The sequence below is a fragment of the Pipistrellus hanaki genome (assembly GCF_964339955.1).
Source record: "Pipistrellus hanaki genome assembly, chromosome: 5".
In the NCBI taxonomy this organism is placed as follows: domain Eukaryota; kingdom Metazoa; phylum Chordata; class Mammalia; order Chiroptera; family Vespertilionidae; genus Pipistrellus; species Pipistrellus hanaki.
Genome location: NC_140507.1, coordinates 25,351,369 through 25,375,777, shown reverse-complemented (window position 1 = coordinate 25,375,777; position 24,409 = coordinate 25,351,369). Strand labels below are relative to the sequence as shown.

At 40.2% G+C, this 24,409-nt stretch overlaps 1 protein-coding gene across 22 annotated transcripts in view; it reads left to right on the top strand.

Annotated features, from left to right (window-relative positions):
* The window catches only part of LOC311623141 (protocadherin gamma-C4), a 164,998-nt gene that overhangs the window by 93,319 nt on the left and 47,270 nt on the right, over positions 1-24,409 (top strand). Inside the window, exon 1 of one of the 22 annotated variants that reach the window (XM_084884948.1) lies at positions 1,230-3,806. The exons of 20 other annotated variants lie outside the window; for them this stretch is intronic. In XM_084884948.1, the coding sequence (XP_084741074.1) occupies positions 1,416-3,806 (2,391 nt within the window). In that variant the 5' untranslated portion in view covers positions 1,230-1,415. Of the gene's footprint in view, positions 1-1,229; positions 3,807-4,922; positions 7,663-24,409 lie in introns of those variants that run through there. One more of the 22 variants, XM_084884936.1, reaches the window with a different exon arrangement.

Below are 24,409 nucleotides of genomic sequence, written 5' to 3'. Positions count from 1 at the left end.
GTTTGGGTGAAAAGAATTTCTACTGTAGGAAAGGAAAGTCTTACAACAAATGCCTCAATTTGTCTTGAAGTCAAGAAAATGTTAGTGTGTTTCAAGCATCTAGGATAGAATTATGCTGTGGAATTCCAAACTGAGAAAAAAAGATTTAGCACATTTTACTTGAACTGAAATTAGATTCATAAACAGGATATGAGGTATTTTGCTGGAAGAGGGGGATGTTCCATATTTTTTAAAATGTAGGCTAGCCCTAGCCAGTGTGGCTCAGTTGGTTAGGCGTCGTCCCCTGCACCAAAATGTTGCAGATTCCATTCCGGTCTGGGCACATGCCTGGGTTTCTGGATCCCCAGTGGGGAGCATTCTGAGGGAGCTGATCTATGTTTCTCTTTCACACTGATGTTTCTCTCTTTTCCTCTCCCTCTCTCTAAAATCAATAAAAATATGTTTTTAAAAATGTAGTTGAAACTAGTTAGGAGCTAGCAACTAAGATCTTGGAAAAGAAAAAGTTGGTTTTGAAACTTGAGATTAAGAAGGTTATTTTGACTCAGAGGTAGTAATAAAATGCAACATATGGTCCATTTAAATAAAAGGACAAATAAAAAGCCCTCACATTTCATGACATTAAATTCCTATGGTAACCTACTAGGGTATACTTTTATATTGTTTATTATGTAAGTGTAAAATACTTAACAATCCCTTTCACAAATCTTTTTTTATAAGTAATAAGGAAGACTTGGTGTCATTAGCCATCCTTATCCTTAGTACAACCTATATAGCTTTACACTCTCCTCCAGTTTCCTGACAAATGGAGGAGGGAAATTAACCTGCACATAAGATTGAATCTAATACTAGGTGTCATTTCATGGCTGTCAAAATTCCCCCGTACCACTTGGGGGAGCTATTTTCTCACGTGGTCTTTGTTCTAAGTCAGAAGACTTTGCTTTGTCCTTCCAATATCTGCACTGCCTCTGATTTGAAAAAGACAAACTTTTCTCAATGGTGGTTTTATGGCTCTTCTATGGGATCCCATCTCTAGGGAACTTTATTTTGAAGCAAACACTGGGAAACAGGCACTTCCAAAACTCACCAATTGCCTCCTTTCCTAGACATCAGTCCAACACAGCTGTTGGTACACCAATTCCCATTATTTGCCAGGCTTCTGCCTGCAGTTTTCTAAGCAGACTCTGAGCGCCGCTGTTGGCCAACGTGCTGCAAGAGCTGGAGCCCAGGATCCACCGGGTGTTTTCTGTGTAGTCACAGAAGCAAGTAGAAAGGAGAGGGGCCCCGGACTCCGGCTCACTGTTCGGCAAATCTGATTCCGGAATACCGACTGGGATGCCTGCAAACTGGGAGCCTTGAGTTTTCTCCGCGGTGGAAGTAGACATTTAAGCACAACTTGTAAAGAAAGCATCTTCTCAATGCCAGAGGCTGCAGCAGGGCTCAGAAGGATGGGAACGAGGGCGAAGCGGAGGAGCAGGACCCCGCGGCGGTGGCAAGTACTCTTTCTCTTCCTGCTGTCTTTGTTCTGCGGGGCGCTCTCCGATCCGATCCGCTACTCTATTCCAGAAGAAATGGCCAGGGGCTCTGAAGTGGGGAATCTTGCTAAGGACCTGGGGCTGCGGGTACGGGATTTATCGACCCGCAACCTCAGAGTTAGTGCAGAGAAACAATACTTTGCCATAAACGCGGAGAATGGGAACTTACTTGTGAGTGACAGAATAGATCGGGAATCGCTCTGCCCTCAAAACCCTTTGTGTGTCGTGCCCTTAGAGATTGTAGCAGAGAATCCTCTAAATCTTTTTCACATAAACGTGATGATAGAAGATATCAATGACAATCCACCTCATTTCCCCCAAAATAGCACTGTTTTACAAATCAATGAATTTGCAAGTCCAGGAACTCGGTTTGACTTGGAATCTGCTATAGATGCAGATGTAGGGCCTCATTCTCTCCAGAGTTACCAACTCAGCTATAATGAGCACTTTTCTCTGATGGTCAAGGATAAATCTGAAGGCAAGAATGCCCCGGAATTAGTGTTAGAAAGGCCCCTGGACCGGGAACAACAGAGCTCCCATCTCCTGGTCCTAACAGCGGCAGATGGAGGTGACCCGGTCAGAACCGGCACCACTCAAATTAGGATTGAGGTCACTGACGCCAATGATAACGCCCCAGTGTTCAGTCAGGATGTGTACAGAGTTAGCCTTCGAGAGAACTTGCCCTCGGGCACCTCTGTGCTAACGGTGACAGCCACCGACCAGGATGAGGGCATCAATGCGGAGATCACGTACTCCTTCAAAATACTAGGAGATGTTGAAAATATGTTTATGCTAGACCATCAAAGTGGAGAAATTAAATCCAAAAACCCTATAGACTTCGAAGTCAGTAGCAGTTATACCATAATCATGGAAGCCAAGGATGGCGGAGGCATGGCCACCAAATGTAAAATTATACTCGAAATTCTAGATGAGAATGATAACGCCCCAGAGGTGGTGTTCACTTCGGTGTCTAGTTCCATAACTGAGGATGCGGAGCGCGGAACGGTGATTGCTTTGTTCAAAACACACGATAAAGATTCTGGAGAAAACGGGGAGGTCATATGCCTCATAAAAGAGGAAGTTCCTTTTAGAATTCAATCTTCCGCCAACAATTACTACAAGCTGGTGACAGATGGGGCCCTGGATCGGGAACTGACTCCGGAGTACAATGTCACCATCACAGCCATCGACAGAGGCAAGCCGCCCCTCTCCTCCAGCAGAAGTGTCACCCTATACATCAGGGACGTCAACGACAACGCCCCGGTTTTCCAGCAGTCAGCCTACCTGGTTCACGTGCCAGAAAACAACCCGCCAGGGGCCTCCATAGCGCAGGTCAGCGCCTCGGACCCCGACCTGGGACCCAATGGCCAGGTGTCCTACTCCATCGTGGCCAGCGACCTGGAGCCGCGGGCGCTGTCGTCCTACGTGTCCGTGAGCGCGCACAGCGGGGTGGTGTTCGCGCAGCGCGCCTTCGACCACGAGCAGCTGCGCGCCTTTGAGCTGACGCTGCAGGCGCGCGACCAGGGCTCGCCCCCGCTGGGCGCCAACGTGAGCCTGCGCGTGCTGGTGGGCGACCGCAACGACAACGCGCCCAGGGTGCTGTACCCGGCGCTGGGGCCCGACGGCTCCGCGCTCTTCGACACGGTGCCGCGCGCCGCGCAGCCGGGCTACCTGGTCACCAAGGTGGTGGCGGTGGACGCCGACTCGGGACACAATGCCTGGCTGTCCTACCACGTGCTGCAGGCCAGCGAGCCCGGGCTCTTCAGCCTGGGGCTGCGCACGGGCGAGGTGCGCACCGCCAGGGCTCTGGGCGACAGGGACGCGGCCCGCCAGCGCCTCCTGGTGGCCGTGCGGGACGGGGGACAGCCACCCCTATCAGCCACTGCCACTCTGCTGCTGGTCTTTGCTGACAGCCTACAAGAGGCCCTTCCGGATCTTAGCAAAAGTTCTGAGCCCTCTGATCCCCAGGCTGAGCTGCAGTTCTATCTGGTGGTGGCCTTGGCCTTGATCTCAGTGCTCTTCCTCCTCGCGGTGATTCTGGCCATTGCTGTGAGCCTGAGACGCTCCTCTAGCCTGGCTACCTGGCGCTGCTTTCAGCACAGTCTTTGTACTAAGACTGAACCAGGGGTTTCTCCCAACTACAGTGAGGGAACCTTGCCTTATTCCTACAATCTACATGATGCCTCGGATTCTCAAAAAGCAATGTTTAATTTTCTCTCTATGCCGCCAGAAATGGTCCTGCCACAAGATCTTTCTAATGAAGCATCCTTGATAGTAAGTGTCCCTGAGGAGAATAATAAGTTAAGCTCTAACTCTGTTGCTTCTACTCACAGGAGTTTTCAATGAATGCCTTTCATCTGCAAATAGTTTACTTTAATTTTCTTTATTAACTACAAAGAGGAGAATGCATGAGAAAAGCCTTTTAAAAGGGACTTAGGAATGATTTTATAATATTCCAGTACTCTTGCTAGGGATTCTTTGAATCCCAGTGAGTAGGTCAATTTTATGCCCTTTCTTTTCTCAAATCCACCTGTATATTTCTTCCCAATTAAAAAAAAATATTATTTGATGGTCAGCCTGTCAAACGTGCCTACCCTCGGAATATAATATTTACATTCATGAAGGCACAACAGTGAGAATTTTTCTTACATTATAATGGGCTTCCAAATGTATTGCTAATAATTATCAGTAATTGGAATTAGGTTTGTTAACCAGAAAGAGGTATGTGTATATTATTCTTTGGATTACTAATTTTCCTGCACATTCTTTTGAAATAGCATGGTTTAGTAGGTTATAGAGTACTACCCTTATTTCTAGTAATTGCAAGTTGGAATGCTTCAATTTTTGTTCTAAAAATGTTAAATGGTAATGTGTCTTCTATAAACTTCAAGTGATTTCCATAATGTGTACAATCACATTTCTAATTTTTACGTTTCCATATTATCATGAAAGCTTGGTTTTTAAATTTAAATGTCAACACCCTGTTTAAGCAGTTCTTTCATTTATAAAAATTTAAGAATCCATGAAAAATTTTGCCCCAACTTATAGCTGCGTGAGGAATTTTAAACTATTCTATCATATGATTTCTCAACATGGAAAAGTCCTAGGGAGGTGTCCCATAGTAGGAATGTTGTGGGGGGTATTGGTGATGTCAATGCAGGTGCACTAAAATGAAGGAAAAAATTACTGTGTATAGAAATTTCAACATCTAAAAGCTTGTTGGAATACCAGAATATGCCTACAGCTACAGAAAATAGTCTTAGGAGAGTGGCCCTGTGTGAAAAGTTTTGATGGGGAAATAAAAAGAAGCTCCCTGAAGTTTCTATTAAAACAAACAAACAAAAATGTCATTTTAATCGGCTCCCCTGCCTCCCTATTTGAAGAACAGTAGGTGGAGCTATTTGAGGTCTGAAAACCAAAAATCTTTTCTCGGAGTTCAAGATTGTGCAGTAATTGGTTAGGACTCTGAGCGCCGCTGTTCACCAATCAGGGAGAGAAAAGCAGAGGGATCCTTCCTGCCGCTGTGCACGCTCCTGAAGCACAAAGCACCGACAGAACTAACCACCCCCCCCCCTGGACCGTGAGGAAACTGAGCGGAGGGGCTCTGGTCCCCCAGCTGCCGGATTCCAGGGACGGACCTAGCGATCCTGACATCGACATCGGCGGTCAAGGGAAGAACTGGGAATAGTTCCCCAGGAAAGTGACCATGATTCCTGTGCCACTGCACCAGGACTGCAGAGGGCTGGTCCTGCTGGGACTTCTCTTGGGGATTCTGTGGGGACCTGGATGCACCCAAATCCATTATTCGGTTCCTGAGGAGCTGGAAAGGGGCTCTAAGGTGGGCAACATCGCCAGGGACCTGGGGCTGGAGGCCCGGGAACTGCAGGAGCGCGGAGTCCGCATCGTCTCCGGAGGTAGGACGCAACTTTTCGCTCTGAATCCCCGCAGCGGCAGCTTGGTCACGGCGGGCAGGATAGACCGGGAGGAGCTCTGTATGGGGGCCATACAGTGTCAGCTAAACCTGGAGATCTTGATGGAGGATAAAGTGAAAATATACGGGGTGGTGGTAGAAGTGAGGGACATCAATGATAACGCCCCCTCCTTCCGGGAAGGTGAGTTAGAAATCAAAGTGAGCGAACACGCAGCCACTGGGATGCGGTTCCCCCTTCCCCACGCTTGGGACCCGGATATCGGGAGAAACGCTCTCCAGAGCTACGAGCTCAGTAACAATACTCACTTCTCCCTGGCGGTCCAAAGCGGAGCGGATGGGAACAAGTACCCTGAGCTGGTGCTGGAGCGCGCCCTGGACCGCGAGGAGAAGGCGGTTCACCACCTGGTTCTCTGGGCCTCCGACGGCGGCGACCCGGTGCGCACTGGCAGCGCGCGCATCCGCGTGACGGTCCTGGACGCGAACGACAACGCCCCGGCGTTCGCGCAGCCCGAGTACCGCGCGAGCGTCCCCGAGAGCGCGGCCGTGGGCACCACGCTGCTGCTGGTGAACGCCACCGACCCCGACGAAGGCGCCAACGCGGAAGTGACGTATTCCTTCCGCTATGTGGACGACAAGGCGGCCCAGCTTTTCGAGCTGGATTGCAATTCAGGGGCAATTTCCACAAAGGGGGAGCTGGACCACGAGGAATCGGGATTCTATGAGATGGAAGTGCAAGCAACGGATAACGCGGGCTATTCCGCGGGAGCCAAAGTCTTGATTACAGTTTTGGATGTGAATGACAATGCCCCTGAAGTGCTTGTCACCTCTCTCTCCAGCTCCATTGTGGAAAACTCTCCGAAAGGGACATTAGTCGCCCTCTTAAATGTAAACGACCAAGACTCTGGGGAAAATGGACAGGTGGTCTGTTTTATCCAAGAGAACCTGCCCTTTAAATTAGAAAAGTCTTATGGAACTTACTATAGTTTAGTGACAGACACGCTCCTAGACCGAGAACTGGTCGCTAGCTACAATATCACGGTGACTGCCACTGACAGAGGACGCCCACCCCTGTCCACGAAAATTCACATCTTCCTGAATGTCGCAGACACCAACGACAACCCACCCGCCTTCTCTCATGCCTTCTACACCGCCTATATCCCAGAGAACAACCCCAGAGGAGCCTCTGTAGTCTCCGTGACCGCCTACGACCCCGACTATGGAGAGAACGCCCAGGTCACGTACTCTCTGGTAGAAGACACTGTCCAGGGAGCTCCCCTGTCCTCTTACATCTCCATTAACTCAGACACTGGCGTCCTGTACGCGCTGTGCTCCTTCGACTATGAGCAGTTCCGAGACCTGCAGCTACAAGTGATGGCACAGGACAGCGGGGACCCTCCACTCAGCAGCAACGCGTCCCTGAGCCTGTTTGTACTGGATCAGAATGACAACACACCAGAGATCCTATACCCTACCCTCCCCACTGATGGTTCTACTGGTGTAGAGCTGGCACCCCGCTCTGCAGAGCCTGGCTATCTGGTGACCAAAGTGGTGGCAGTGGACAGAGACTCGGGCCAGAACGCCTGGCTGTCCTACCGCCTGCTCAAGGCCAGCGAGCCAGGGCTCTTCACGGTGGGGCTGCACACGGGAGAGGTGCGCACTGCGCGGGCCCTGCTGGACAGAGATGCGCTCAAGCAGAGCCTGGTGGTGGCTGTTCAGGACCATGGCCAGCCCCCTCTCTCCGCAACTGTCACCCTCACTGTGGCCGTGGCTGACAGCATCCCAGATGTCTTGGCCGACCTAAGTAGCCTTGAGTCTCCCGCCAACCCTGAGGACTCTGGCCTTACACTCTACCTGGTAGTGGCAGTGGCTGCAGTCTCTTGTGTCTTTCTCGCCTTTGTCATCATGCTGCTGGCGCTCAGGCTGAGGCGCTGGCACAAATTGCGCCTGCTCCAGGCTCCGGGAAGCGGGTTTGCAGGCGTGCCCGCTTCCCACTTTGTGGGCGTGGACGGGGTGCAGGCTTTCCTGCAGACCTATTCCCATGAGGTCTCCCTCACCGCGGACTCTGGGAAGAGTCACCTGATCTTCCCTCAGCCCAACTACGCGGACACGCTCATCAGCCAGGAGAGCTGTGGGAAAAGCGAGCCTCTTTTGCCGTCAGGTGATTCAGTGTTTTCTAGAGATAATCATGCATTAATTCAGGTGAGTCCATATCAAATACTCTTCTCTGAGCTTTGAGCAAAATATCTCTTACTATAGGTGATGAGTATGTATTGGGAATTTATAAAGCAGATACTAATAAAGTTATGTGTACATGGCAGACACCAATGACAACCCCTCCGCTTTCCCTCAGGCCTTCCCTCACACCTTATTTATAACAAATTTTCATTTACTTGTGTATGTTATATTGAAAATGAATATATCGCCGAAACCGGTTTGGCTCAATGGATAGAGTGTCGGCCTGCAGACTGAAAGGTCCCGGGTTCGATTCCAGTCAAGGGCACATCCCCGGTGGGGGGTGTGCAGGAGATAGCTTGTCGATGATTCTCTCTCATTGACGTTTCTAATTCTCTATTCCTCTCCCTTCCTCTCTGTAAAAAAATCAATAAAATGTATTTATTTAAAAAATAAATAAATAAAAATGAATATATTATTCTACTTTATTTTTTAAAACATTTTTTATTGATTTCAGAGAGGAAGGGAGAGGTAGAGAGAGATAGAAGCATCAATGATGAGAGAGAATCACTGATCGGCTGCCTCCTGCACACCCCGCATTGGGGATCAAGCCTGCAATCCAGACATGTGTGCCGGGCTGTATCCACTTTATAAAATACTTGTTAAGAAACTGACTAGTTTCACTAATTTAATTAACAAACTACAAAATTCTTCCTGCTTTTAATTGGTCTTATTTCCCATTGGCCATGCAAGAGTTTTATATTGAACATGTGATGCCAATTTATCTGATAAGAACGCAAATTCTTCTCGAGGAAGTAAATCTAATTTGATGAAAGTGATAAATGATATTTTAAATACATTTATAAATTGACTGACTTCAACTACACCTTAAATGACAAATTCATAAAGTGCATTTAGTTTCTTCTGGTCATTAGAGACACAAACATTTATACTTTCTCAGTGTGTTAAGTTATTTCATGGTTTCAAATCATTCTTGAGCTTCCAAATATGGTGAATTTATTTCTTACAACTTTCTCACTGAAATAAGCAAATGCATAAGTGTTCTCATGAGGAAAAACTAAAGAGATGGTTTTTTTCACCCCCATTATAGATTTCAGGAATATAATGTCTGTATGTGTTTCCAGTTTAGATATTTCTTTTGCCCATTTTACCTACCCTGATTATTTTAATGATGACTTTGTGGACACTGAGAGTTTAAAAATTGTGTTTTGAGCACATTTTTCGGCACTTTGTTGGATTTGCAGTAATTCTCTTTTCTTATGATGTTAAATTTCCCACAACGTTCACACTCACGGAATATTTTCTGGGGCATGCACAGATTCTAAATGTTTCCTGAAAAAAAAAAAACAAGTGTATTCTTATTGTAGAATGTTGAACAGAAATTGAATACTAACATACTTATTCATAAGAAAACATTTCTGGAACCTGTGAGAAGCCTGGTTTATTTTGGTTAGTTTGGAATAATGCAGGGAATAACTTCCTTATTTTTTTCTTTTTTTTAATTTGTTGCCTATCTACTTTAAAAAACACAATCGTTAATTAAACCCTAGACTTATAAAAGAGATTGAAAAACATTTAGAGCCAAAACCGGTTTGGCTGAGTGTCGGCCTGCCGACTGAAGGGTCCCAGGTTTGATTAGGGTCAAGGGCATGTACCTTGGTTGCGGGCATATCCCCAGTAGGGGGTGTGCAAGAGGTAGCAGATCCATGATTCTCTCTCACTGATGTTTCTAACTCTCTATCCCTCTCTCTTCCTCTCTGTAAAAAAATCAATAAAATATATATATTTAGAGAAAGAAAGAAAATCAAATGGCCCTAGAATGAGACTGTTACTAAGATTCACATACAACTTTATGCTTCTTGACAACCAAGACAAAAAAAAAATAATCCAGAAATACAGTGTGGTTCTATTTGTGTATGATTTTTTAAAAGGGAGTTTTGAGTATACCTGAATATGCAAGCTTTGTATAAACATTAACTTACAGATGGAATTTAAATAGCTTTCTAAGTAATTTTGAGGAGAATAGAGGGCAATGTCACACCTGAGGTTTTGTAAAAGCTATCAAATTTTTTTTATCACAGTGCCAGTTTTCATATGGTGGTCAATTCTGAAGGAAAGATGGAGCACACAACAGAAATTATTTGGGAGGCTAACTAGTATTGTCCAAATATGCTGGCTTCTGGGCATATCCCCAGTAGGGGGTGTGCAAGAGGCAGCTGATCGATGCCTCTCTCTCAACGATGTTTCTGACTCTCTATCTCTCTCCCTTCCTCTCTGTACAAAATCAATAAAATATATTTAAAAACAAACAAACAACAACAACAAAAAACAAATATGCTGGCTTCTGTTCATTTTACCAGATTTAGTGATAATCCTTAAGAGTAAGAGCAATGGTTAATCATGACCCGTAGGCTATATCTCAAGTATCGGTAATCTTAACTATGCTTCCAGTTTGAGCTAAATGGGCTTCATTAAATGGTTGTTGAGTGAATGAATGAACAAATGTATGCACTCTGGGGATTACCTGATATCAGTATTCTAAAATGTAGTCTGATGGAAAAATAGCAGCTCTGCAACAAGGTAACTCCTAACGATATCATCTTTGACAAGTTATTTAATCTCAGTTTCAACATAATGGGGATTACAATATATAATTTGTAAAACTGTGGTGAGGATTAATGATAACATATCATTGATTCATAACATGCTTCATACATAATAAATACCGTGTTTCCCCGAAAATAAGACATCCTCCGAAAATAAGACCTAGCGCATGGAAAGATAAGACATCCCCTGAAAATAAGACCTAGCGCAACTTTGGGAGAAAGAATTAATAGAAGACACTGTCTTATTTTCGGGGAAACAAGGATGTACTTAATTAGCAGTAGCTATTTTTTACATTGTTAATAAAAGGAGTCGTGCTTTTAATGTCAGTACACTTAACATTCTGTTGGGAAAAGTAATAATCATGTGTGTGCTTCTACACATGGTACAAAGGGATAGTCTATGGTGGAAGTAAAACTGTTCTAAAATTATTATGAAAGCTAATTCAAAATCTTAATGCCTAGAAACATTGTTGATGGAAAAGCCCCTGTTTGTGGTCATAAAAGACAGGGGAAATATTTTACTGGGTGGGACAATTTTATGAGTGCTAATTTTTCTCTATCTGAACCATAGTGTAACCTACACATGGAACATATTATTCAAATGGCCGATTTACCCCACTAGGATTGCTAGGATGACTTAACTGGAAAATGGATTAGCAACCCTGAAAGTTGGAGTTGATTTTATTTGGACTGTGTGAGTTTAAGCTAATGGCTGTGCAGAATATTAACCCTAGCTTTAGGATATTTGTTGATAATTTCTCTGGTTCCAGCAATGAAATTATATCAAAGGATAGAGGATGAGTTTTCTGTATACCCAATGGGAAGAGCTCTGGTATAGAAAATGTGAAGAAATTGCCATCAGATAGACCATAGACTCAAATAAAATAATTTATCTATTATATATGCAAAGGAATCAGTACCTTCAAACTTTCTCATAGAGAAGTCATTAAAAGATCTACTCTGGTGTGGCCCGTGTGGCTCAGTGGTTGAATGTCTACTTATAAACCAGGAGGACATGGTTCAATTCTGGTCAGGCTATATACCTGGGTTTCAGGCTCAATCTCTGGTGGAGGTCATGCAGGAGAAAGCTGATCTATGATTCTCTCTCATCATTGATGTTTCTCTCCCTCTCCCTTCCTCTTTGAAATAAAAAAATAGTTTTTAAAGACCTACCCTGTAGTATATATTGAGGACAATATTAATTTATCTTTTTTAAAGGTCATGTTTACTAATCTAGCACCATAATTCCAGTCTTAGGACCTTTCAAAGTGCTAGAAGGAGGAAGGGAAGAGGTGAGGATGTTGAGAAAGTAAGCACAGTTCTTAACTTGTGGCCCCATTTGTGTTCGAAGCAAATGCTGAGACTGAACAGAAGACAGAAGCTTTGGTTCTGATGTAAAGGAGGCCCTGGCGAAGAGCAGAGTCAGGATTTCCTGGAGCCAGTGCTGGAGTTGGCCTCATAAACTAGGGGGTTTCTTCTTGGCATTCATGTCCTTTTTAATTTCTTCAAGTTTTTTAGCCAGGTTTGGCATGTCCTAATTTTGGGCCAGATGTATTCCAACCAGGTTTCCAAAAGTAAATCCAACCAGGAACTGGAGCATGATGTCATGAAGACGGCATGATGGGTGGTGGTACTAATAGCTCTGTGGGCCTATCTTTAAGTCTTAAGCATTTCACACAGTGGTTTACACACACCTTCTTAATATTCAATAAAAGGCTTGAGTTCAATGATTAGAAAGTGGTATCTGGGGAAAAAATGATTAAAAGTGGTCTATCCAATTATTTTACATGTGATTTCCCTCTATATTGGATTCCAAATAAGCTCTCTGACCTATCTGTACAAAGCTAAAGAACTGGGGATTTGTCAAAATTTTTAAGTCCATGAGATTTCCATGTAGTGACACTTCTTAGAAGCTTTCTATATGTTTGCAACTGAAGATTCGGCCAATAGTTTATCCTGAGACTGTGTTATATGAAAATAATTCACCCCCAAGAGAGACTCAGCCTAAAAAATACTCTTAAACATCAGGAGGATGTAAAAATAAGTCATTGCTTTGACTTCATATACTGGAATTACTGAAGATATAAATTCCCAGGAATACTTAATCACATGAATAGACTGTACTACTGCCTTTCAACTTGCAAGTTCCAGTGAGAAACATCGGTTTCTCATTGCTCTCAACTCTTCAGAACCTCAAACTCTGATTTCTTCAGGCTACAATTCTAGAGTAAGGACTCAGAGCACTGCTACCAGCCGATGTGAAAACAATGATAAATGAGGAGTTTCCATAAGGAAATTGGATGTCTTTCCTAAGCCAAAGACCTGGGCTTTCTGTCCAAGGCTTATCCACTCAGAAGCTATGGGTTAATTAAGAAAATGGATACTTCACTCCAAGTGAAGAAAACAGAGACTTACTTGTAACAAGATGGACGTGGAGTGAATATGACAACATGCTCGAGTTTGTATCATGTGTTTAGAAACAGTAGTTGAAAGTCCCTTAATTATTTTTCACATTAATATAAATATTCAATATGTAAATGATCCCCTAGTTCAGGAGGAGTATTTTTAGTTACATATGTGAGTTGACCCAGCCTGGAGCAAAATTCACAATAGAATCTACAGAAGATCCTGGTGTTGGAAGCAATTCCTTTACAAAATTACCGCCTTCACAGTAACTCTATATTTGTCTTCAAGTAAAAGAAAACAACAATGGAAACAAACATACTGAACTTGTGTTAACGAAGCTACTGGACCTGGAAAAGCAAAGCTCACATCACTTAGCCCCGCAGCGTTAGATGGTGAGGATTACCTGGAAGCAACACAACTATAGCACCCCCACCCCTCATTTTAGCCAGAAGGTACACAGGGTCAGTCTTCGAGAAGCCATTTCCCAGCAGCCAGGGTGAGGGTGAGGGCTGCTGACCTGGACGAGGGCCTCAAAGTGAAAATCAGTTATGCCTTTGCAGCCCAGAGTACCCATATCCAGTTTGGCTTTGATCACCATAGTGGAGGAATAAACACTTTAAGTACATTGGACTACGAAGAGATTAAAAAATATTCCATGGTTTCAGAAGCAAGGAGCAGAGGGGAACTGGTTGTCCATTGCAGTTGAGATCAAAATTCTAGATGATAATGACAAAGTCCCAGAGGTGATTTTTACTTCTATTTCCACAGGTACTCTTAAAGATTTTGCACCTTATCCAGTAATTGCTCTGTTTAAAACACAGGATCCAGATTTGGGAGAAAATGGAGAGATACAAGAAAATGCACCTTTCAGAATTTAATCTTCCATGAATAATTACTACAAGCTTTTAACAGATGGGGCCCTGGATCTGGGGTAAACCCTGGAGTACAATGTCACAGACATGACCACTAACAGAAGCAAGCTACCCGTCTCCTCCAGCAGAAGCATCACCTTACACTGGTGACATCAACAACAATGTGCCAGCTTTCCACCAGGCTGCCTATGTGGTCCATGTGGTTGAGAACAACCCTCCTGGTGCCTCGGTTGCCTAATTCTGCACCTCAGATTCCAACATGGGACCTGCCAGCCATATCTCCTCCTCCACTGTGGCTAATTCAAATGCTTAAAGTGAATTTGAACTAGCAGAATGCTGGATATGGACTGTTCCTTGTAATCAGGTGATTATATAGTGGATCCAAGTAATGTTAGCATAGCTTTTCACTGAACTTGCAGTTTACAAACACTTCAAAAATTATAGAATAACATTCACATATAAAATTCCCCTTTATATGTCACTGTCAGTGATTTAGAAGCTTGAAGTCTAAACTATAACAAACAAAAAAGAAAAGGAAAGAAAAGAGTAACTTTTGGAAAGTGAAATTAGTTAAAGTGAATAATATGGGAATTGAAAAGAGTGGAAGGAGTATTACTGGTAAGATAAGAGAAAGATAATGTTAGTAGTAAGATGCATAAAAGTGTGTCTGATTAGTCATAGTAGTGTTCCATATTATTGTCCATTATGCAATGTCATTTTTTATTATAAATGCTACCTGGATGTTGGTCTCTAAAAGGAATTCAGCAAATCAGATAGTTTGGCATCTTCAATGTGGATTCTGATGCTCACCTAAAGACTTGGCTAAAGCTTGGAAACCAAGAATAGGCAAGCATCTCCACCAATATGTCACTTGGATGTATTGGCTTTATCTTGTGTAATACTTGCTCAGCAGTATTTTAGAGGGAGCAGTGAATATTCTTGGTGAGCAAAAGGCACGTAGATGATAACTATTGACTCTTCTATTTACCTTATTTAAAATTGACTTTTATATGTGGTATGAGGTAGCAATTCAATAAGGTAAGGGTTGAGGTTCTATTTTTCCATATGGATGCCCAGTTTTTACAGCAGCATATTTTGAAAATATTTTTCTTTTCCTATTGAATAGCTTTGGTAAACTTTTTGAAAATCATTTGATTGAGCCCTAGCTGATTTGGCTCAGTGGATAGAGCATAGGTCTGCATTCCGGGTTCGATTCCAGTCAAGGGTACATGCCCAGGTTGTGGGCTTGACCCCAGTAGGGGGCGTGCAGGAGGCAACTAATTAATGATTCTCTCTCATCATTGATGTTTCTATCTCTTCCTCTCCCTTCCTCTCTGAAATCAATAAAAATATTTTGAAAAGAAAATCATTTGCTATAGGTGGGTCTATTTCTAGACTCTCTACCATGTGCCATTGGTCTATTGGTCTATCTTCTTGTCTTGACTATTGTCGCTTTATAGTAAGTCTTGAAGTCAGGTAGGTAAGTCTTCCAACTTTATTCTTTTTCAACATTGTTTTGACTATTCTTGGGTTTTTGTCTTTCCAAAGAAATTAAAATAATCTGTCACTTTCCAGAGGGGGAAAGCCTGCAATGATTTTGAATGAGGTTACATTGAATCTATTCATTCATTAGGGGAGGGATCATCCTAACAATATTGAGGCATCCAATCCATGAGAGTAGTATATATTTCTAGTTACTTAGGTTTTCTTTAACTTCTCTCAACAATGTTTTATCATTTTCAGTGTAGATATCTTGAATGTCTTTCATTAACTTATTCCTATTGTATATACCTGATGGTTTTGAATATTACTGTATTATTTTCTGATTGCTCATTGCTAGATGACAGAAAAAAATGATATATTTTTGTATATTCCATATGCTTTTAAAGAACAAGAGGTACAGGGTGCTCTATTCTTATGCTGTATGAGACCCACATGTGAGAGGAGATAGCATAAATTTAAACCACCTCTGCATAAGTCCAGGCTCCCATTCTCTGCAGTGTATAGGTTCCGAAGAGCCCACCCAAAAACAAGAGCCTGTCCCACGTCTAGTAGTGAGTGGTTCTTGCATGAATTTATTAACTGCTTGCTTTATGTAAGGCACTGTTCTAGGTGCCAAGGGTGCAGCAGTGACCAAGGCAGGTATGATTCCTGCCTTAATGGGCCACCATTCTAAGATATGGTCCTTTATAAGTCTAATAAATGCCACCTCAGAGAAAAACAAGGGTGCTAGGAGAGTTTGTAATAGGGAGGCTTACCACAGTCCAAAGAGTCAGGGAAGGTTTCTTTCAGGAAGAGATATTTAGAGTGAGACCTAAAGGATGGATGAGTAGAAGTTAGCTAGGTAACAAGGAGATTAAAGAGGAAAATGTCAGGCAGAGGGAATAGCATATGGAAAGGTCATAAAGAAATGAAAAGGTGATCAATTGCAAAGGGTTAGGGAGGCTAGAAATGGAAAATAAGTAGAGCCGTGTAAACTATATGAAATATCTTGGGTTTTATTCTAAGTATGCTTGAACTGAGAAACTATTGAAAGGTTTTAAATAATACAGTGGCAATATATGACTTGAATTTTTAAAACATTACCCTGTCTGCTGTGAGGTGACTTGATTTATGAGGGTTATAAGTGGAAGTAGGGAGAACAGATGGGAGACTATGAAACATTCCTGGTAAGAAACAGAGTTGGAACGGATTGAAAGGAAAGCAGTGAATATAGAAATAAATGGATGGAATGGAGAAATCGGTTCAACAAGCCAATAATGGAATGGCTGGAATGTAAACTCCATGAGGGCAGGGAATACTTTGGTTATTATAGTCCCCAGTGTCTGGCAAGATCATTGCCTGGCAAGTGGTAAATCCTCAATAAAATATCATTGACTGAATAAATACCATAGATGAAAGAGAAGAGGGATTGAGTCATTTCCAGGTTTCTGAATTTAGGAACTGGATGGACAAATGTACCATTTCATAAAAAGTGAAAGACTAATGAAGGGTAGATTTCAGAGACATCAAGAGTTGAGTTGTAAACATGTTAAGTCTGAAATCCTGAGAAACATCCAAGTACAGATATTAAGGGTATGGTTGGATATATGGTTAGCATTCTTTTACTCTGATTTCTTCCATTGTGAAAATCCCTTCAGATAGGTAGATACTTACTAGAATGAGCATGATAATATTCCTAATAGCTCTACACTGGTGTTTTGGGGATCATGGCATAACTACCCATGTTTTATTTTTCTTCCTGATCTCCTATTAAAAACATCCAACCTGGCTGGTGTGGCTCAGTGGTTGAGCATCAACCTATGAACCAAGAGGTCAAGGTTAGATTCCCCAATCAGAGCACATGTCAGGGTTGTGGGCTTGGTCCCCAGTGTGGGGCATGCAGGAGGCATCCAATCAACGATTCTCTCTCATCATAGATGTTTCTATCCCTCTCTTCCCCTCTTTGAAATCAATAAAAACATATTTAAAAAAATAAAACACATCCAGCACCTGCAGAATCTCACTGTTTCTAATTCATGCTCACCACACTCTTCAGACTGGTCCTGGTTCCTTTCTGCCTCTGGAATTCTGTTTGGGTTAAAACTTATCAGGCTTTTTAATTTGTTATCATTTAATTTTCTTTTACTTGTTTGTATGTTTTCCATGGAAATATTTAAGCTCAGTTTCTCTTCACCATCTATTTTTGACTTACAAACAATAACATTTTAGATAAGAAATGTTTAGGATAAAAATGCATAGTAATAATAATAAAATTGTTGGAAGATTGTATACCAATGCACACCTTAAACATAGACTCCTCAGTAATCATATTAAAAATATACTACTGTTTGTTCTATGACTTTATTCTGATATATATTTGTTTCTTCATCAATGTGTTCACTCTGTTTCCCCAACAAGAATATAAACTCCTTGCCAAAAACGGTTTGGCTCAGTGGATAGAGAGCGTCAGCCTGTGGACTAAAAGATCCCAGGTTTGATTCTGGTCAAGAGCATGTGCCTTGGTTGAGGGCACATCCCCAGTGGGGAGTGTGCAAGAGGCAGCTGATCGATGATTCTCTCTCATTGATGCTTCTAACTCTCTGTCCCTCTCTCTTCCTCTCTGTAAAAAATCAATAAAATATATTTTAAAAAAGATTATAAACTCCTTGATGGCCAAATTTTTTTTTTCATACTATATTTTAAGGCCTAGAACAGTGCTTGATATTATTAAGTTCTAAATATTTCTTGAATTAATTAACTCAGTAATTAATTTAGGTTTAAACCAGTAGTGTGGTAGAACTTCTAACATACCTACCAAATAATGGCAGAACTTCTTTTCCCTTAGGGGGGACAGAAATTTTCCATATTTTGATAAAGATGTGGATAATATACAATAGATGCATATATTTGCCAAAACACATTGAGTTCACTATATGTAAACAATACTGCAATTAAAAAAAATAAAACATCAAATTCCCTCTACATCCTCATATTGCCTCCAGAATCACCCCCAAGAAGTCACTACTATTAATATCTGATTATTATAAGCATTTTTGTATATATAAAAGTAGGTGGTTGTTTTTTTTTTTGCACACTAGGGATCATTTTATAGTATATACAGAATGTCCCCCAGAATGTATACACACATTAATAGCTGATAGCTCATTTTTGAAAATGAAATATATCGTAATAAACACTGCCTTTATAATTATTTAAAGTATGTGTCTGCATTTTTTGGGACACCCCATATATTGTTCTGCAACTTGCTTTTCCCAGTTAATAATATCTTAGGGACATCTTTTCATTTGCATCTTTATAGGTCTGCCATCTACCTCAATCTTAGTAATTTCCTTTAGGATAGGAAACACATTTACATGATATGAAAATCAAAACAATATAATAGATATATATTATCTCATTCTCATTCCTGTCTAACTTCTTTTTGCCTCTGTTTCCTTCTGCCTCCTATGTAAACATTTTATTAATTTCTTATTTTTTCAGCATTTCTTTATGCAAATATGGGCAAATATAGATATACTTTTTATTTCCTCACTTTTCTTATAAAAAAGATAGCATACTATACACTGTCCTATATCTTGCTTTCTTCACTCTACAATATATACTTTAAAAACATTTCCATTGTAATACATAAGAAAGCTATTTTTTTAAAAGCCACTTAGAATTCCAATGTGATATTAATCGGTCTCCTGATTAGTAAATTGATATTTGGTTTGTTTCCAATCATTGATTATTCCAATCAAATGCATTCAATAGCTTTGTACCTGCATTATATTACATATATGCATTATATCTGTGGGATGAATTCCCAGAAGTAAAATTTCTGAGTCAAAGAGTAAATAGGTTTGTAATTTTGATATGTGTCTCATAGCAAGTTCTATTTTTAACTTTCCTTTTTGAAAATATTTAAAATTTACAGAAGGGTTGCAAGAATTGTGCAAAGAACAATATATCCTTCACCCAGATACAACTATTGTTAATATTTTGTACTTTGTTATATTACCTTTATAATCCCTCTTTTTCATTCTCTTTATAATTTTCATATATATTTGTGTGTTTACACATGTGTATAAGTATTTCTGTGTGTGTACACATGTTGTTATTTTTTATAAACCACTAGAGGCCCCGTGCACAAAATTCATGCAGTGGATGGGGAAGGGTCCGTCAGCCTGGCCTGTGCCCTCTTGCAGTTCAGGGGATGTCCACCTGCCAGCTTAGGGCCCAAGCTGGCAGGCAGACATCCCTCTCACAGTCAAGGACCCCTCGCTCCTTACCATCCACCTGCTTGCTGCTCTCTACAACTTTGCTCACTGTTCCTTAGTGCTGCTGCAAAGACTCCTGCACTGGCTAGCCGTGAACCGGCTTCTGGCTGAGTGGAGCTTCCTGTGGAGCGCACTGACCACCAAGGGGCAGCTCCTGAATTGAGTGTCTGCCGCCTGGTGATCAGTTCATAGTGACTAGTCATTCCATTGTTTGGTTAATTTGCATATTAGGGTTTTATTATATAGGATTTGAGAGTAAGTTGTAAGCATGATGTCTCTAATCCTAAACACTTTATTGTGAATTTTTAAAAAAAATATATTTTATTGATTTTTCACAGAGAGGAAGAGAGAGGGATAGAGAATTAGAAACATCGATGAGAGAGAATCATCGATCAGCTGCCTCTTGCACACCCCCTACTGGGGATGTGCCCGCAGCCAAGGTTATTGTGAATTTCTTAAGAACAAGGATATTCTTTCAAGTTTAGGATCATACATTGTATTTAGTTGTCATGTCTCTTTAGGTAACTTTAATCTAAAAACAGTTCTTCAGCCTTGCTTTGTCTTTTATGAAACTGATATTTTTAAAAAGACTATAAGCCATTTATTTTTCAAGATGCCCTTAATTCTAGTTTGTTTTATGCTTCTTTGTGATTATATTTAAACTAGGCATTTTTAGTAGCATATAAATTACCCATTATTGTGTAACAAATTACCCTAAAACTTGGTGGCTTAAAACAACAATCATCTCATTTGTTTTGTGGGTCAGGAATATGGCTATAGCTTAAACCAACAATTTATTATCTCATAGGTTTTGTGAGTCAGTAATCTGGATGCCTCTGCCTCAAAGTTTCTCACAAGGCTATAATCAAGGTGTCTGCTAGGGCTGTTGTCTTATCTGAAGGCTCGACTGAGGGAGGAGCTACTTCTAAGCTCTTACATAGTTATTGGTGAGATTCAGTTCTTCATGGTTGAAATGAAGGCCCTAGTTTATTTTTTTTAATAATTTTTTTTTTATTGATTTCAGAGAGGAAGGGAGAGGGAGAGAGAGAGACAGAAACATCAATGATGAGAGGGAATCATTGATTGGCTGCCTCGTGCATGCCCTATACTAGGGATCTTGAGCCTACAACCTAGGTATGTGTTCTGTTCAAGAATCAAACTGTGACTTTCTGGTCATAGGTCGACTCTCAAACACTGAGCCTCATTGGCTGGGCAGGGCTCTAATTTCTTGCAGGCTGTTAGCTGAAGACCTACCTCAGTTCTTTGCCATGTGGAGCTCTCCATGGCAGCTCAAAATATAGCATCTGGTTTCTATCAGAGAAAGTAAGGGAGATAGTCAGAGAGGAAACAAGATAGAAGCCCATTCTTTTTGTAAACAATTTAGAAAGTGACATAATGTTACTTTTGCTATATTCAGTTCTACTTGATTCAGCCCACCCTTAAGGGGGGATAATTTTCTAACTCCACTTATAACATTTTATTCTACATTTATTAGTTAGCATTATACTGTAAGGAAGAGCTTTCTCTTATTTTTTATACATTCATTTTATGGCTCACGTATGTGTGTTTTTCCCCAATGAATTATTTTTCATTATTGCCACTATTTGTTTTCATGCCAAGTTATTGTAGATATATTTTATTTTAGATTTAGATTGATTTTATACTAAACTGGTTTTGCCAGTAAGAACCTCTTTAAGCTGGTTCCTGTGTCTTTTTGTTATACCTCTATCATTTTATTGAGGACTTTATTACTTTCTTACTCATTCCCTGTGCCACTCATGAAATGAACCATTTATCCATAAACCTTGCTCCTTTTCAGTAGGGAATAGTAGAAACTTAGAAACTTAGCTCTGGTTGCTAGGTGTATGCATGGCTAATGGGCTGTGACTATATCTAGGCCTTTTCAGCAGACAGAATGGGGAACACACACATACAAATGCATACCATCTGTATCTATACATTCACACCTTCAAAAGCATGGATTCACATTAATACCTTCCTAACCTCTCCCCTTTCCATCTTTGTATTTTCCTTTCTAGCAGTGAGGACTCTAGCTCCCAACATTATGAATATATTTACTTAGTCCTAAAATACACAGAAAGTAGTTTCAAGAATTGCTAGACCCATAACAAGGTGATTTCAAGATTTGCTTGCCATTATCTTTTAAACTGAGTGTATATAGTTTAAGTGTTTTGTTCAAAGTTATTTGCAGTATTATGTTATCATTTGAGGTTCTTAGTTTCTATTATATGAAATTTTTAGAGTTTTTCTACACCCTAAAATTAACTAGAGTTTTGATTAGTATTCTTTCTTGAATATATAAAGCATTAACATAGTTAAAGTTAAACAATCTTAAAGTATATTCAGAAAACTGTCACTCCTTCCCTATCTCCTCTGCCTTATTCATAGCATCCACTATAGATAACCTATTTCATTACTTTCTGGTTTATCCTCCTTGTGTATCTTTTTTAATCAGCTTAACAATAACCCACAACCTTCGGACCAACTTGTGTTTCTTTTTTGCAAGAATAAAATCACATATATTTATATATTCTTCTTTCTTCTTCTTTCTTACAAAAGGTAACATACTATCCAAGCAGCTCTGGCTTTGAATAGTTACAGTATGTACAAATTTCAGTTACCACGGTTTAAATAATACCAGTCTCCTAAAAATAGTTCAGACTTCAGTTATTGTGGTATATAAACTGACTAATGGCATAAAGTACAAATTTCATTGTTAGCCCTTCAGTCCACAGATTACTTTGCAAATAAAGGGCTTCTTTCAGTCTGTTAGTGTTTTCAGTTTGCATCTGATACTAAGTTCATGCACAAACAGAAGAGCATGTAGTTATATTGACTTCTTGTCCCCCAGTGATAAACCCACATGAGGTTTTGTCAAAATGTATAGGGGATTTGAGCAACAACAAAGGAAGTGCAGTCAAGAAACAAAAGTGATAATGCTGTCAGTGAAATTTGAATTAAACATAAGTGGAGTTATCAAGTAAAAGCTGATTATGGAATGTTGACGCTGCCCTTTAAGAGTCTCTAGCCATGCAGCCAAAGGAGCTTAGTAAAGGTGAACTTAATAACATGGGTGAGGAAAGTGGTTGTGATGAAGAGGATGAAGACATCATAGAAAAAATGGCAACATCAAAATGCACAAAATTGTAACTCAGAAATGTTTCATGCTATTGGAAGTTGATCCAAACTTATAAAGGAGTATGACAATTTGCCAAGGTATAGAAAGAATGCTTGTTCCATATTGTAAATTATAGGATAAGAAGAAGTTAAATCTTCTTCTTAATAAGTTTCTTACAAAGAAATAAAACCCTTTAATACTCAGGGGTTCTAATATTTTAGATTATAATGTACTAAATAAGTATTTTATTATATTTTACTTCCCTATAAGAGAGATTTTCATGTTTTCATAGAAATTTTTAAAGGCCATGCAACAATCATAATTTCCCCCACAATTAAGATCACTTTACAGTTTCAGCTTGCACAATCATGTTTACAGTCTGCACTATCATGAAAAGAGAGAAATGCCTATTTTGCACTTTGCTTTTTTAAAAAAAATTAATCAGTTTTATTGCAGTATAATTTATATATAATAAAATGTACCTATAAAAATTATACAGCTCAATGAATTTGACAAATATTTGCACCTGTGTAACCACCACTACAATTAAAATATAGACCCTTTCTATAACTTTTAAAAGTTCTCTCATGTTCAATCACAATCAATTCCCCACATCTCTGGCTCCAGGAAACTACTGGTTTGCTTCCTGTCACTATAAATTAGTTTTGCCTCTTCCAGAATTTCATCTAAATGGAATCTTAAAACATGTGCTCTTTTTGCGTTTGCTTCTTTTGCTCAACATATTTTTGAAATTCATTCACATTATTGTATGTATTAGTAATTTGTTCCTTTTTATTGCTGAGAGGTATTGCAGGTATTGCACTGTACAGATATATCACCATTTGTGTAGTATTCACCTGTTAGTAGATATTTGGATTGTTCCCAGTTTGGTGTTATTCTGAATTAAGATGATATGAATATTATGTACAAGTCTTTTGTGGGAATAGTTTTTTTAGTTCTTAAATAAGTATCTAAAAGCATAATTTCTGGGTCATATAGTATGGGAAGTATATATTTAGCTTTATAAGAAGCTGCAAAACTATTTTTTAAAGTGATGATATCACTTTACATTTCCATCAGCAGTGCATGAGAGTTTCATTTGATCCACATCTCCCCAATGCTTTCTGTTGCCAAACTTTTTAATTTTAATCATTCTAGGAACTCTCATTGGGGTTTAATTTGTGTTTTCTTGTTGACTAAATATATTGAACATCTTTTCATGTGCTTATTGGCTATTTTTATATCTTTTTCTTGAAGTCTGTTAAGATCTTTTATCCATTTTTGAGTTATTTATTATATTAAAATTAAGTTATGAGAGTTTTAAAAAATACATTCTGGATATGAATTCTTTGTCACATATGTGTTTTGTGGATATTATGGCTTATCTTAAAGATGTTTGACTTTTCCTTTTCTTTTTTTAAAAAATATATTCCTTTATTGATTTCAGAGAGGAAGGAAGGAGAGAGAGATAGGAACATCAATGATGAGAGAGAATCATTGATCAGCTGCCTTTTGCACACCCCCTACTGGGGATCAAGCCCACAACTCAAGCATGTGCCCTTGGCCGGAATCGAACCTGACTTCAGCCCGCAGGCCGACCCTCTATCCACTGAGCCAAGCCAGCTAGAGCTGACTTTTTCTTTTCTTATTAATGTCTTTTGAAGAATAGAAATTGTGATTTTGATAAAGCTCAATTTATTCATTTTTTTCCTTTATAGTTTTTATTTCTTATACCCTATTTAATAAGTCTTTGCCTGTTGTAAGTTCTGTTGATTTTCTCCTTATTTTCTAGAATTTTTATAGTTATACTACTTATAATTTGGTATATGAACCATTTTGAGTTGATGCTTGTGTATGATATGAAGGTTCCTATATTTCCAAAGGAATATCAAGCTATGCCTTTGGAAAATTTGCTGAGAAGATTATTCTTCCCCATTATTAAAATTACTTGGCACCTAACTCAAAAAT